Consider the following 16,529-nt stretch of genomic DNA (forward strand, 5'->3'; position numbering starts at 1 on the left):
GTGTGAATATACCACAGCTTCTCTATCCATTTGTTTGTTGATGGACACCTGGGTTGTTTCCAACTCCTTGCTATTGTGAACAAAGCCGCGATAAACATGGGTGTGCATATATCTGCTTGGATGTCATTTATGGTCTCTTTGGGGTATATTCTTAGTAGTGGAATTGCTGGGTCAAATGGTATCTCTATTTGCAACTTTTTGAGAAAGCGCCATACTGCCATCCACAGTGGTTGCACCATTTTACACTCCCACCAACAGTGAATAAGAGTTCCAGTTTCTCCACAACCTCGCCAGCATTTGTAGCTTGTTGATATGTTAAATTTTGCTATTCTGACTGGGGTGAGATGATATCTCATGGTTATTTTGATTTTCATCTCTCTTAGAGCTAGGAATTTTGAACATTTCTTTCATGTGCTTGTCGGCCATCTGAATGTCTTCTTTGGTGAAGTGTCTGTTCATATCCTGTGCCCATTTTTCTATTGGGTTATTTACCTTTATCTTGTTGTGGTGCTCAAGTATTTTATAAATTCTAGATATAAGTCCCTTTTCTTTAGGATATATTCCCAGTAATGAAATTACTGTGTCAAATGGTATTTCTATTTCTAATTTTTTTACAAAGTGCCATACTGCCTTCCAGAGTGGTTGCAGCGTTTTACACTCTCACCAGCAGTGAATAAGGGTTCTGGTTTCTTCACAATCTTGCCATCATTTGTTGTTTGCTGCTCTGTTGAACTTTGCTATTCTTACTGGGGTGAGATGATATCTCATAGTTGCTTCAATTTGCATCTCTTTTAGAGCTAGGAATTTTGAACATTTTTTTCATGTGTGTGTTTGTCATCTGAATGTCTTTTTTGGTGAAGTGTCTGTTTATATCCTGTGTCCAGCTTGCGATTGGGTTGTTTACATTTATCTGGTTGTGATGTTGGAATACTATATTTTTTAAAATTTTGTTGTTAGGTGCCATTGAGTCTGGTACTACTTACAGCAGCTCTGTGAACAGCTGACCCGAACCTTGCCCTATCCTGTGCCAGCCTCATCATCTCTGACACACTCTAACCCGTTGCTGAAGTCACCATGTCAATCCATCTCATTGAGGGTCTTCATCCCTGACCCTCAGTCTTTCCAAGCATAATGTCCCTTTCCAGGGAATAACTTCACCTCGCTACATGTCAAAAGTATGAAAGATGAAGAGTACTCTTGCTGCACTTTTGCCTAGACATACTTGTTTGTGCTTTTGACAGCCAATGAGATACTCAGTACTCAGTATTCAATACCATCACTCAAAAGAAGCAGTTCTTCTTCTGTCATTCCTGTTCTTTGTCTAGCTCTCTGATGCATAGCTAGTGATTGAGAAGACTGTGGCCCAAATTAGGTGCACCTTAGTTCTGCAACTGACACCATTGCTCTTCAGCATTTTGGAAAAGTCCCTGAGGGTGGACTTTCCCAATGCAATATGTATCCTGATTTTCTGACTGCTGATACCAAAGATACTGATTGTTAATCCAACCAAGGTAAAACCATTGACAGCTTCAGTCCTTTCTTATCTATCATAATGTTGACTGTTGGGCCTGTGGTGAGGATCTTTGTCTTTGTGCTGTTGAGATGTAATCCATACTGAAGAGTGTAGTCCTTGATCTTCTTCAGCATTTCGTATCCTTCCCATCTTCAGCAAGCAAAGTTGTGTCATCTGTGTAACACAAGTGGTTGATGTGTCTTCCTCTGATCCTGATGCCACATTCTTCATAGTGTACGGCTTTGTGAATTATTTGCTCAGCGTACAGATTTAATAGGTCTGGAGAAAGGATACCTCCTTGATGCACACCCTTCCTGATTTTACACCATGCAATGTTCCCTTGCTCAATTCAGACAAGAGCTTGTTGGTCTAGGTATAAATTCTGTATGAGCATAATTAAGCATTCTGGGATTCCTCTTCTTCTTAATGTTAGACATAGTTTGTTATGATCCACACAGTCACATGCCTTTGTATAGTCAATAAAACACAAATAGATATTCTTTTACATTCTCTGCTTTGAGCCAGCATCCAGCTGACATTAGTTATGATATCCCTGGTGCCATGGCCTCTTCTAAAACCAGCTTGAACTTCTGGTAGTTCCCTGTCAGTGTACTCTTCCAACCATTTTTTAAGGATCTTCAACAATATTTTTATTACATATTACTTATATTGTTTGATAATTCCCCATTCTGTTGGTTCATATTTCTTCCTATTTTTAAAAATCTTTGCATAACACAAAATAATAAAGTTTTTCTCTTATGTTTTCTTCTAGAAGTTTTATAGAATTAGCTGTCCCTTCTAAGTGTATAATCCATCTCCAAGTAAAATTTCCTTGAAAAGAACAATAACTATGTCTTGGAGAAAGTGCAACCTGGATGTTCCTTAGAGGCAAGAATAGTGAAACTGCCTCACATGTTTTGGGCATGTTGTTAGGAAAAGTCAATCCTTAGAAAAAGACATAATACTTTGAAAGATGGTGGGACAGCAAAAAAGAGGAAGGTTTTCAATAAGATGGATGGACACCAGCAACTCTAACAATAAGCTCAAGAAATAATACGGATGGTACAGGACAGACCAAGATTCAGATCCATTGTTTGTAAGGCTATTATGGGTTGTAGTTGACTCATTGGTGCATAACAAAAGGGTTCATTTTTGTCTGTATGCATATCTGGTTGCTCCAGCACCTTAGTTGAGAAGAGACTTCGTTCTCCATGGGACTGCTTCTGGGCCTTTGTTGAAAACCAGTGACTGAACACAGGGAGTCTGCTGTGCGCCCTCCCTTGTCATGTTCGCCTCTACATCTGCCTCTGTGGTAGTACAACACTGTCTTGAAGACAGTGAGTTGATAAGAAGCCCAGAAAGCGAGCAGTAGTAAATCATGGAACCATTCCTTTTCAGAATTGCTTCATCCACACAAGTCTTGAGTATTCACCAATACATTTTAAATTCAGTTTTCCTATTTTTTACTAAAAACAAAACCTCTACTGGGACTTTGTTTGGAATAGCTTTGTAATGAGAACAATTTGGGGAGATCTAACATCTTAAAGTTTCTTTTACCATGTACTTATCATTTATCTCAGGAACATTTTGTATTTTTCCAATATGTAAGTCTTGCATGTATTTTATTATATCTTTCCCTCCATATTTTATATTTTAGTGTTTTTATAAATAGTATTTAAATGAAACCTTTCTGTTGCTTCTCACTAGTACGTTAGACTGTTCTGACAAATGACCCCATTTAGATCACAGCCGAGCAAATCCGTGGAGCAGTTCTCCTCCGTAACACACAGGGTGGCTCCGAATCAGACTTGACTCAACAACAGTGGGCTTTTATGTATAGAAACATACATTAATTTTCACCTGTTAATACTGCATCCTTCTGCACTGACACCCGTCTACACACACAGATCTGGTGGCATAGAGTATTCTGTGTTACAATGTTAATCCACAGGACAGTTTGAATAATCCACCACTTGCTCCATTGGAGAAAGATGAGTAGTTTCCTCTCATAAAGATTTACAGACTTGAGAACCTGATGTAGAGACTCAGTGAGTTGGAATCTACTCGATAGCAGTATATTTGGGTAAGGAGCTCTGCTGGTGTAGTGCATTATGTATTGCACCGCTAACCACAAGGTCAGTGGTCTGAATCCACCAGGTCCTCTACAGGAGAAATATGAACTGTCTCCTCCTTTGAAGATCTACAGCCTGTGAAGTGAGGTTTTGCAAATATAAATTTGTATAGTCTACAAATAATCAGTTTCATTTATCGTGCCTTATCTGTGTATTGACTGCTGTACCCATTGACTAGATGTGATGGTCTGTCTTGCCTCCTTGATCTTGTGAAAAGTGTTGAATCTTTCATGTGGTTAGATACTACCTGTCAGTTTGTCATAGCTACCTAGTAATAGGTCAAGTAGGCTCCTTTGTATCCTACACTGCTTAGAGGACTTTTTGTTTGAAAAATCATGAGTTGTTATAGAGTTGTGTCAAGTGCTTATTCTGCATTTAGTACAATGATTAAGTGAATTTTATATTTTGATCAATTAGCATCGTAAATTACTTGGTTGATAACCAAATATGGTAAGTCAATATAGCATTCCTGGGACAATTATCACTTGGTCACAATGTAGATCCTTTTTACTTACTTTTTTAATTAATTCTCTAATTAGGGAACTCTGGTGGCCTTTTTATTAGAATGTCTTTACGTTCAGTTTTAGGTAACACAGCTTCAGAGAATGAGTTGAGAATTGCTCCTTTTTCATCATTTTGTGGAAGAGTTTGCTTGGAATTGACTTCCCTTTAAATGATTAAACTCCCTGCCACTGAGTTGATGTCGGCTTGATGGAGTTGAGTTTTCATCAGCTTTCAGAGGCTATAAATCTTCCCTGGAGCCAACGACCCTCCTCTCACCTGCAGAGCACCTAGAAATTCAAACCACTGACCCTTTGATTTGTCCATTTCATTTAAGTTACCAAAATTATTTGCCCAGAATGCATATTACTCCCTTATTTAATGTTGGATCTATAGGAATGTAACCTCTCTGATAATTGTAACTTTTCCATTCTCAGTAAGTCCTAGAGATTTACCAATATTAATGATCTTTACAAACAACTAGTTTTGGTTTTACTGATTCTTCTCTATACAGTTCTTTCAATTATTTTTGCTTCTTATTGGTTTTTGAGTCAGACCGGACTCATAGGTGACCCTCCACCAGGTTTTCAGAGGCTGTAAATCACTCAAGTGGAGATTTGCTCATTCTTCTCCTACAAAAAAAGCAGGTGGATTCGAACCATATGCCTTTAGATTGACAGCACAGCTCCATACCACCAGGGCACCAGAGGTCCCTTTGTTAAAGACTACAGCCAGGAAAGCCCCAGGGGGCAGTTCTACTCCAACACGTGGTATTGCGAAAGTTTGTAACCAACACCATCTAAATGAGCAGTAACAGAAACCAACTTTGAGAAATTTTTGTTGTTGTTGTAGTTGTAGTATTTTTGTTGTACCAGAACCAGAAACAGAGAAGAGACCGCCTGCTTCCCTGGAACTAAAGCAGAACCAAAGCATTTGAAAAATGCTATGGAATACCGTTTTTTTACGTATGCATGATGCTTAGTCAGATTCGTGCTGACTTTTGTTTATAAAGGTGGCAAATGTGGAGCTGTGTCCCATGGGGAGTACGTGGAAATTCTGAACAGAAGACTTGCTTCTTTGAGTTTGGGCCCCTGGGCCCCACTGTGGCAGGTAGCAAGGCTCACTTTCGCACAGGTGACTCACTCATCTGTAAGGGTAAGGCAACAACTAAGAGGAAGTGTTAAAATAACGTCAATAACAGAAGTATTTTAAAATATTTTTTCTCCTCCTTGAAAGCTATATTTGAATTCACGGTTGTCTTGTGTAAATTGAAGGGGAAAATACAATACTTAGTAGCTCTGGCCATACCTAACCCCATGGTAGATTTACGTAGTACGATGAAGGGAGTGTGGTCCTGTAGTCCCCAGGGGGTCATGCTGCTGACCCAAAGGTTGAACTCTTAAGGGTCAAATCTACTACTGGCTCCTTGAGGAAAAGATGGACAATCTCCTTCCGTGCAGTTTACAGCCATTGAAAACCTGCTGGAGGGTCAGCTATGAGTTGGTTTCAACCCAACAGCAATGAGTGGGAGTTGTTTCTGAGATGAAGGGTTCCTGGGCCAGTGTTGAATCTCTGGATTCCAAAATTCTCAGTCAACTGCTTTGTGAATTACATGAGAAATTGTAGAGAGGACACTTTGTCCCTGAACATTCTGACCAGCTCTTTTGTTGAGTGCCAGTCATTTTACCACAAAAATGAGGAATTCACCTAATCTTTTAAAGGAAAGGAGAAGTGTGATGGGTTTCTAAGATTGTCCTTGTCATCGTTTCCAGGCCTCCATGGCACAGTCAGGTTAGGTGCGAAAGCTGCCTGTGCACCCCACCTGGTGGTAGCTTGCCTACTAGACTGTACTTTGAACAAAACTGGTTTGAAGTAAAGTGGTGTGCGATCTCTGCTACCAGATCATTGTTCACTGGAAAAGTGATGACATTTGGAATTTTCTCTTCCAGGATGACTTCCTGTTCAGCGTCTCTATTTTAAGTGGGATCCTTTGCAGCATCCTGGCCGTCTTGAAGTTTATGCTGGGCAAGGTTCTCACCAGCAGAGCGCTCATAACGGATGGTGAGTGAGAGCGACAGCCTTATCCACAGGGATCAGGCACATCGTGGAGGAAGATGCTGTCCAGTTGCTTGAACGGGCCCTGGCTGAGCTGTGTATTAAGAATTAGGCTGCTAATTGGAAGGTTGGTGGTTTGAATCCACCAGTGGCTCTCAAACAGAAAGGTGAGGTAGTCTGCTCCTGTACAGCTTTCCAGCCTGCCATCCTGGAGGACATGTATGAGGGGGATTCTACTCAGGGTTGGGTTCTGCTGTCCTGGAGGGCATCTGTGAGAGAGAATCCACTCAGGATGGAGGTCAGTTTAGTTTGTTTCCTGGTGAGTTGCTTTTCTTACAACTCGCCCACCCCACCCCCCTCAAAAAAAGAACAGAAATCACTCCTAAAATAAAACAAACACTCACAAACCTTTGCAGCAAACTCATTGCTTTCAGGTTGTAGCTGACACATAGTCAACCCTCCTGTGGGTTTTCAGAGGCTAAAAATCACCCAGGGGAACACTTCCCATCTCTTTCCACTATGGAGCAGCTGGTGGAGTTGAACTGCCCACTATTAGGTTGGCATTGCAACTCCTTACCCACTATGCCAGCAGAGTGTTCATTATTTTTGAGTCTCATATATCATCACTGCCCACCTTGCACCTGTTTAAGGTCTTACCTCAGGCCTATGTCTTTATCCCTGGAATTTCGTCCTTCATGGTCACTAGCCTGACCATTTCTGGTCTGGATTCTGGAAACTTTCTCTTTGTGAAGTCTCCATACTCGCTTTCCCTTCAGCTAGTCAGATGTGTGGTGGTGTGGACTCCATCCACTGTGTGTGAGCCTGGGCTTTGTCCACAGGGGGCAGGGGCAGGAAGTGAAAAGCATGCTCCACCGTGGGCCACCTCCTGATCCACGAGTCCCCAGGAGTGGGAGAACTGTTAGCAGGTCTGGGAAGAGGGGGAGCATCTGCAGGCCCCTAGGTGGCTGTCCTTGTCCTGAATCAGCTGGCCCTGGTCCAGCGCCCTTCCTGTCTCCTGAGGGACCTGCTTTCATGAAGATAGGAAGACCTCCAGCCTTGTGACCTTAACATCCTTGTGGATTAACAAGCCAGTGCTGTCTAGTTGATTCCAGCATATGAGAATATCCTGGAAGTAATGTTTCCCTGGAGTAGTCAACACTATCAACCGCTATCCAAAAGGGTCAAAGCTTGAGTCCATGTGAAAGCACTTAGGAAGAAAGGCCTGGTGATTAATCTGTCACAGACACCCTACAAACCTACCAGGAAGTATGTGACTCACCAGGAGTTGGGATGACCTCACAGATGTGTTTCTTTGAGAAGAGTATCATCTGTGTTGGGGGTGTGGGGGTTATGGGTTGAGCTGCTAATCAAAAGTTCAGTAGTTTGAATCTACCAGCTACTCTAAGGAAAAAAGTCATGTCAGCCACCTCCCAAAAAGAATCAGAGCCTTGGAAATGCAGTGGGGATTGTCATGAGTCACAATCAAAGAGGGAGCAGTGGGGTTTTAACAATTTTGGTCAGAGAGCCTGGGACTAATACTGTGATGCCCCAAGGCTGGTAGCACCAGGATGCTCAAGGGTCCTTTAAGGACGTGCCTCACCTCCACCTTGCAGGAGGGCTCTGATTCAGTGGCTGATGATGCCATACCTCCCACAGAGGGCTCTGATTCAGGGCTGAGGTGGGATTTGGGGAGCAGTGTTTTCAGCCAGTGCTCAGCCTTTATAGTGTATGCTGAGGTCTGGGTGGTGATACTACAGGTCCTGTGGCCTCCCATCCCCTCTAGGGCCCAGATACACCATCATGCCAGGTGGGACAGGCCCAGCATGTCCCGTGATCCACTACAGGGAGTTCATTCAGCCAGCAGCTCACAGGGTCCATCGACAGCTACCAGTTCAGATGGCCCTGTGTCGTTGACAGCTGCTCTTGCAGGGTCTTTCTTTCTGAGTTGGCATACCCCTGCTTGGGCTGAGAAGACCCTCTCTCAGCTCTGAGACAGAACTTCCATTCTTAACCCCTTCTGGCTTCAGACACTTCAAGTTCTCACCTGCTCAGCTGAGTGTTAGCTCCATTCCCTCAGGTCCGAACTGATTCATAGTTCTCTCTTTTCCTGTTCCCAAGAGCAAGATTCGGAAGTCCCCCCACTGAGCCTGTTACTTATGAGCTGCTCCCCGGGGTGGGTGTGCCCCATAATCCCTGCTGGGGTAGGGAGGTGACAGCAAAATTTGCTGCAGTAATTACAGCCTCCTACTAATGGAGTTGCCTCCCATGTGTTTCCTTGTTCATTGATCCCCAGAATTAGGGCACAGTCTGTAATTACTCCTCAGTTCCCCCAACACTTTTGGTGGCCACAGAACAGGATAGGCTCCTAGAAGATCCTCCCATCAGGGTTGATGGTGCCCATGAGCAACTCCAGCACATGTCCTGTGGTCTTGCAGGGAGAATGCACCAGGGGCTAAGTGGGTATTTCCTGTCCAGGAGGGGAGCAAGTGTGGCAAAGACCCACTGGGAGGGGTCAAGTGCATGGGCTAAAGCAGAGGGTGGACTGGGACAGGCTGATTCCTGAGGGTTTGTTTTTGAGAGTCCTGATGGCAGGAAGTAGTACAGCTGCTGGGCACAGGATTCAGCAGGATACTGGACATAGGGCGTGGGCTCCAGGCTCCTTGCTTTCTACATCACCGCAGGTCTGGTCTAGTTTGGTTGTGGGACTGTGGCTACCATTAGGGAGCTTGGTGGTGTGATCTGGAGAAAATTGTGCTGTTAACTTACACGTGGAGGTTCTCCGCTGGTTCAAATCCACCAACTTCTCCATGGGAGGCTGAACAATTTCCTCCCATGTGATTTACAGCCTGGGAGACCTGGAAACTTAGTGTAGGGTCCGCTGTGGGTTGGAATCAGCTTGACAACAATGAGAAAGGCGGTGTGTGTGTGTGTGTGTGTGTGTGTGTGCGCTTGGTGCAGTAAGGACTTGGTTGTCATAAACCCAACTTACTGTTGTCTAGTTGGAACTGATCCATAGCTGACCCTCCAGGGAGATCTCCCAGGTTGTGTATGGTGCAGGAAGAACCCATAGCTGACCCTTCAGGGAGATCATCCAGGCTATGAATGGCATGGGAGGAGACTGCCTGTTTTCTTCCTTTGAATTTCTGGTGGATATGAACTCTCAGCCTTTTGGGTTCAAAGTGCAACTCCCTCCAGACTACACCATTATAAAAAAACAACAACAACAACCAGGAAATCAGGGTTACAAACCAAGTAGAAGAAGACTCTGAGGACATGTGGCAGAAGCTGTGGCTATGGGTCAGGAAGTGGGGGTGCAAGTGCAGAACCTCTGAAATGGGCTCACTGCTCTCTTAAGTCCCTTTCAGTTCAAAGGACCCAGGCACTCTGATATCTTTAAGTATATAAAAGACTTTTTTTTAAAATGAAAATTTTCCACAGAAACTCAGAATTGCATAGCTTCTGATCTAGTTGTTAAAGCAGCCCAGCAGAGCCTCTGATCTAGTTAGATTCAGCCTTAATTTTGCTTATTTGAGCTGGTAGCAGCATTTATCCTGATAGCAACTCATGGCCCTGGGCATGGCATCAGGGTGGGTCATGGGGCTGTGAGCTGAGGTCCTTGATGTAGAACAATTAGTGCTGAAAAGTCTCTAGAATCTGAGGACAGCCAGCAGACAGAGCTGCTCCTGTCCAGGGAGACTCAGTTACGCAGCCTTACAAGAACCGAAGCAGAGGCACGTCAGGCTCTATTATGACAGAAGAGAGGCTGAGTGGAGTGGGAAGTGACTCAGGGGAGAGGAGGTAGACACACTGAAGCCTGTGGAGCAGGACTCGGGTTGGGGTCCACTGGCTGAGCAGACTATGGCAGTTAGTCACCTGCTGGTGCCAGCAGTACAATGACTTGTGGAGCTGAGGGACATCTAGTGGACATCCAGTGTAACCTCACCCTCTCTGAAGCCTTTCAAAGCCTCTGAGGGTGACAAGCCCGCTCCTGCCTGAGCAGAGATGGAAAACGGGGAGTGATGGGTCAGCATTGGGTGGGCACTGTGGTCTCCTGGGCCCCTTCTTGTTAGTAATCAGCTCCACAAGGTCCACTCTGGTTCATGGTGACCACAGTGTGTCATTGCCGGCCAGCATGCCATGGGATGCAGTGACCGGATTCATGGGGTAGATGACCAGGCCTTTGTTCTGAGGTGTCCCTGGTGAACTTGAACCTCTGGCCCAGTGTGCTAACTGTTGGCAGCACTCAGAGGCTCCATCCCTGTTCTGTAGCCAGCTCCCACAGTAAGATCCCCTTGATCTGGGGGAATCTGAGAGGTAAGCCCCATCCCAGTGGGCACTGCTCTGGTCAGGAATGATAGTCAACTTTCTACCCAGGAGACCAGGTTCATTTCCTGGGCTGGGTGTGTATTCACAGCCCCAAATCACCTGTCTGAGAGGCTCATGGTGCTGAAAAGGTGTCTATGGAGCTTCCACTTCTGCCTGCCACCAGGTGGGTTCTGACCTGTCATTGAGGCTCAGAGGCCATGAAGAGATTGTCCCACCCCACTTCTTCAAGGAGTGGCTGGTGGAGTCAGCAGGTCTGTGTGCTGCATGAAAACCTCTTGCATCACAACAGTCCTGTAGATGCATGGGGCAGTGCTCTGCTCTGCTGTGAGTGGGGTCACCATCAGTCAGGGGTCACCTGGACAGCAGCTGACCACTCTGAAGGGCAGAGACTGCATGAGGATGGAAGCTGGGGCTCAGCGTAGGGAAGTCTCTGCTGACATCGAACCAATGCAGACCATCAACAGGGTCTGAGGTGGTGGCTGGCCATGAGCATGGCCAGGCTGTGCTCCTCCCTGGCTCACACTGCAGAACTTACAGGCCTGCCTGGCCTCCTGGCTGTTTTCTTGGGGACTCTCAGGTTCACTTGGCTCTGAGCTAAGCTCCCTGCTTCTTCCACAGGGTTTAATTCCCTTGTGGGTGGCGTCATGGGCTTCTCCATTCTCCTGAGCGCCGAAGTATTCAAGCACAACGCCGCAGTCTGGTACCTGGACGGAAGCATTGGTGTGCTCATCGGCCTCACCATATTTGCCTATGGGGTCAAGTAAGTGTTTGCCCCTGTCGCTCCTTTAGCGAGGAGGCTCACCCCAGGGACACACGTTGGATGGGAGAGTCACCTCTCATACCTGTGACGTGACGCCAGTGCTAGAGGGTGACAGAATAAGCCCCCCAGGAACCAGAGAACAGAGCAGATTAGTGCTTGCCAGAGAATAGGGTCTGGGGTTGCAGTGACTGACTGCTGCAGGGCCTGCATTTCTTGGTGGAGTAATAAAAACGTTCTAAAGTTACATAGTGGTGATGGTATAAAAAGAGCAAGGGATGCATGGAGAGGGCCATGTATAACTTAACACCTTTACTAAGGATTACTGACCCAATCAGTAACATCAACCATACAAAACCAATGTCCATGAATTCAGACATGTCTCTCCTGTACCTTTTTCTGCTCATCCTAACACTAAACTTACTGCTCTCCTAGGTCCAAAATCTGTCACAATAACTCACTGACTACAGAGAACCATATTGTTATTGTGGTGTTGTTGTGTGCCGTTGAGTTGTATCCGACCCATAGCAGACCCTCTGGTAGGTTTTCAGAGGCAGTTAATTGCATCAGAGGAGATTGCCCATCCTTCTCCCACTGGAGTGACTGGTGGCCACAAAATGTGTGCCTTCATAATTGCAGCGAAGGTTTTACCATTAGGGCACCAGAGCTCCCTACACAACAAAATTAAGGAAATCAAAGTGCTATAATTCATGTTGGTAGCCGATCTAATCAGTCAGGACAGAAATGTGCTCACAGGCACCTCAGCCTTGAGCCGTGTGGCTTTAGGCCAGTGTTAGAAAGCCCTTAGTCCTGCATATAAAAAATTTGGGTGAAAGGATCTTGACCTCGTTCCCCTTGGGGCAGCATTCCTAGGCTCTCTACTGTGGCTACTGCTCCTATAAGCCCACGTCTGGCTGGCACAAGAATCTGTGGCCCTCAAGGGCATGGTGCATTCTCTTGCTGCTTCCTTGCTGGTGGTGAGATTCTCAAATTCTGCTTCTGGATCCACTCAATTTAATGGCAAGTCTAGCCTCTCCCCTTGTGGATAGGCTAACATACCTATTGGCATAACCTCACCCATCCACATGGCAAAATCAAGCTCAATAGCTACAAAAGTCATTTGAACAAAAATTCAACTACAACCTTGTGAATGTACTGTGTTGTAACTGTGTACTGTTGAGTTGGAGCTGGCCCATAGCTGACTGTCCAGTAGGTTTCCAGCGGTAGTATATTGTACGGGAGGAGACTGCCCATCTTTCTCCCATCGAGCACCTGGTTGATTCGAACTGTGTGCCTTTGGGATGGCAGCACAGCTATGTGAATTATATTTACAAATTTCCCTAGTACCCTGGCGCTGGGGCTGTGTCAGGTGAGGTGCTGAGGTGACCTGTCTGTCCTCCTCTCTGCAGACTCCTCATCGACATGGTGCCAAGAGTGAGGCAGACTCGCCACTACGAGATGTTTGAGTGACAGTGGCCACCACCTGAGCTGGCTGCCCCCTGAGCATGAAGACGCTCAAGACACAGGCAGCCCGCGCCAACACAGAACCGGACATCATCTCTCTTTTAGAAATTCCCTTTCATGAAGTTTATCCTCCTGGGACGAGGTCTGCCCACAGGTCAGCCTGCACTACGTTCCTCACCGCTGCCGTCAGATGCCCGGGGAAGGAGGGGAGATGCTCTCCAGCTGGAATGGAATGGGCATGTTTTCGGATTTCTGGAGTAAACGTGTTCTCATTGCTAGGATGCCTCTTGGCTCGGCAGGGTGGTCTGTGGTGCTCTCAGCCTGCAACAGAGCTGCTGAGGGGACCAGCCCTCTAGGCCTGGGGCCTCTCGCCTCCTTGTCCAGTCTCATAAGGCACCTCATCCTCCCTTCTCCCACCCGCCTCCCACCCCACAGCCATCTGTGTGTCACTCCCTAATTTCTGGCAACATGTTTCATACTGTTTTACTAATCCTAAATCTAAACAGATTTGTTCAAAAGGATACCATTCTATTTTTAAATCTCTTAGTGATTGAGCCTTGCATGGACAAACCAAACACACCCCGTCTTGTACATTCAGAACCTTAACATAAAAGTAAAAAACAAGACTCATTTTTTTGAGAGATGTGACCCTAGAGTTTCTTTGTAATAAATGACCCATATGTGCACACATCTGTATGCTACAGAGATGACAGTGGTCAGGGCATGGACCAGGCCTTCTGCCAAAGGACACAAGGTGTACCCACTGTGTGTAATGTCAGCCTAGATGCTGTGAAAGTGTCCCCACACACAAAGGTCTGTACCTCTCAGGCAGCAGCGCCTGACCAATAAAGACTTGACCTGTTTTGTATGGTATGGGGGGGGGTCATCTGTGTTGTCGTGTGACGGAGGGGTTCCCACGCCACTCAGTAGTGACCTCTTAGACGAAGGTGGGGGAGGGGTGTGTGTGTGTGTGTGTGTGTGTGTGTGTGTGTGTGTTTCTTGAATGGATCACTAATAGGCTCTGTGACCAGTGAGACAGCAGTCAGCCATGCCACTGTGTTCTACAGTGCTGCTTGGAACCTTCTGGACAGAAGTGGTCCTGAGGGCTGCACTCCAGGCTTTCCACTTCATCACTGTGCCCAGCCGCACTGGGCTGTTGCCCGCCAGTAAAAGGGAGGAGGATGTGTGTTCTGTGGGGTCAGTGAACCCTTGAAGGGTTTGATGCTTTCAGCATGGCTTCCCCAGTGACATCTGAAGCATCTCGAGGGATGTTATTACGCCCCTGAGAGTGGGGAATGCACGTGCTGTCCCTCTGCAGCATTTCTCACTGAGCATCGCCGTGAAAGCTCAAGGAAGAAAAATGGCTCATTCTCCAAACTCACCACACCCTTTTGTTCTTGGCACATTTTTGTTCTACCAGATATGCATGTGTGGTGTCTCCATCTGTGACCATGACATCAAGGTGGTCCTACTGCAGAGAGCTGAGCCCACAGCCACACCACCACTAGCACTAACCCCTCAGGTGGCCATGAGCTCACTCTCCCAGTGTGCCCAGGACATTTGCTAACCGAGAGCCCAGCTGGTGTGCAATGGTTCGTGCACTTGGCTGTGACAGGAAAAGCTGCTTAGTGGAGGGGGAAGATCTCCCTGACACAGTGGGGCCTCTGTGCACCAGGGGACAAAGGCCACTAGCAACAAGGTCCACTGGTCCCTGTTCACAAGCTCATCTTTCCTGAGGAAGAAAGGTAACTAAGGCCTGGGCCTCAGATACATTTTAACTCTACTTTGTCAGCTCATCTTCAAAGACTCTGCAAGGTCTGACAGAGCATAGAGTTAGGCACTCTGGTGACAAGGTATGTAGGGAATGGCCCTGCCAACCCAGACCTCAAAGCCCACACACTTCCACCAGCAACTCCAGGGAAGAAAAATGGGCGGTCTACTCCTGTTGCATTTATAGTCCTGGAAGGCTGGCCCACGGTCGCTGTGAGCCAGACCTCGATTAAGCACAGTGAGTTTGAGTTTTAGCATATATCTTTCTCACTCTCTTGATCTCTCTCTATATATACATGTGTGTATATAATTCCTATTGATTTGGAATCAACTCAGAACTGACCCTCCTTTGGGTTTCTGAGCTGTAAATCACACTGGGAGACCCACATTTGTCTCCCTTGGAGCCCCTGGTAGATTCGAACCACGAGATAGATATGGTTTGAACCCATCGGTGGGTGGCTCTTTAGGAGAAAGACAGTTTCTTCCCATGCAATTTACTGCCTCTGAAAACCTGCTGGCCAGTCGGCTATGAGTCAGTTCCAACACAGTGGTACATAATAACACACACACACACAGACATATGTTGTTGTATGTGTTGGAATCTGAACTGGCACAGAACTGTACATTTCATGAGAGGAGATGTTCCATCTCACTCCTTCAGAGTGCTGGTGGGTTTGAGCCAACAAACAGGCATGGCCTTTGGATCAGCAGTGTAACTCCCTACAGACCACACAACCAGAGCTCCTATCTGTCCATCTATCTGTGTACTCTTGAGTATGGATTGAAGTTCAGCATCAAGAAGACAAAGATTCTCACCACTGGCAGCACCATGACAGATGAAGAAGAGATTGAGATTGTTAACAACTTTAGCTTACTCAGCTCCATAATCAACCCTTTTAGCAGCAGAAGTCAGGAAATCAAGATGAATTGCTTTGGGGAAATCTGTGGTCAGAGACCTCTCCAAAGTGCTAAAGAGTAATGATATCAGTCTAGGGATTCAGGATATAGTCTTTGCGATTACTTTCTATATTAGAGAGCTGGACAATGACAGGGTGACAGAGGAAGAATTGATGCCTTTGAGTTGTGGTGCTGGAGAACAGTATTGAACATATACCATGGATCACCAAGAGAAAGAACAAGTCTGTATTGGAGAGGGTTAAACCAAGTTTCTCCATCTCACATACTTTGGGTATACCAGGAGGGACCAGTCCGTAAAGAAGGACAACATGCTTGGAAGAGTGGAGGAACAACATAGGAGAGGAAGGCCCTGGATAAGACGGATTAATACCAGAACTGGGGCAATGGGCGTAGATGTGTTAAAGCAAGGTTAAGAGCTACCGTGCATAGGGTCACTATGAGTTGCAGGCACTTAACACCAACAGCAAACCATCATCAAATCTACATATGAATCATCTACCTAATCTATATCAATCTGTAATCTATTTATCATCCGTCTATCTCACTCTCATCCTGTTTCCTCTCAGCCTCCCTCACAGATACGAATGTGGGGCAGAAGACACTGAAGATTTTACTTGGTGGATGTGATGTAAGAAAAGGACACTGGAGGAACCCCATCCCCCACTCCCTGTTAAGTGTTTGCTAAATGCTGGACAGCAGCTGCCTGTTCCCATGGAACTCTGTGCCTCACCCACCAAAAATATCAGAACACTTCCACCTGTCACACAAGAAAAGTTTATTGAAAAATAAAGTTCTCCCTATTTTCTCTACAACAGTGGAAAACAAAGCAGTGCTTTCTATGCAAGTACGGTACATTTGGACAATGACACCATGTTGCAGAATCCTGCCCTCACCCCAGACGCACTGCAGGACATGGATGGACCCAGGAGCTGTTTGAAGAAAGGTGAAAAATGGTGTCAGCTGAGAGTCCTCAGGGCTGACAGCAACAGGAAAAGGAAGCCACTCTCTCCTTTGACATCCTGTGTGATGATCTTCTTCCATTAATATTTGGGTGGGACAGTGAGAAAGGGACTTCCAAAACAAATTTCTCCCT

General features: G+C 46.0%; 1 protein-coding gene across 1 annotated transcript in view; it reads left to right on the forward strand.

The window, feature by feature from the left end:
- The window catches only part of TMEM163 (transmembrane protein 163), a 337,532-nt gene extending 324,778 nt beyond the window's left edge, over positions 1–12,754 (forward strand). The window contains exons 6-8 of the mRNA XM_006880747.1: positions 6,096–6,207; positions 11,146–11,287; positions 12,694–12,754. Coding sequence (XP_006880809.1) covers positions 6,096–6,207; positions 11,146–11,287; positions 12,694–12,754 — 315 coding nt within the window. The remainder of the gene's footprint in view (positions 1–6,095; positions 6,208–11,145; positions 11,288–12,693) is intronic.
- Positions 12,755–16,529: the final 3,775 nt, after the last annotated feature.

Source organism: Elephantulus edwardii, unplaced genomic scaffold (assembly GCF_000299155.1).
Source record: "Elephantulus edwardii isolate Elephantulus edwardi_28Jun2011 unplaced genomic scaffold, EleEdw1.0 scaffold00010, whole genome shotgun sequence".
Taxonomy (NCBI): Eukaryota; Metazoa; Chordata; class Mammalia; order Macroscelidea; family Macroscelididae; genus Elephantulus; species Elephantulus edwardii.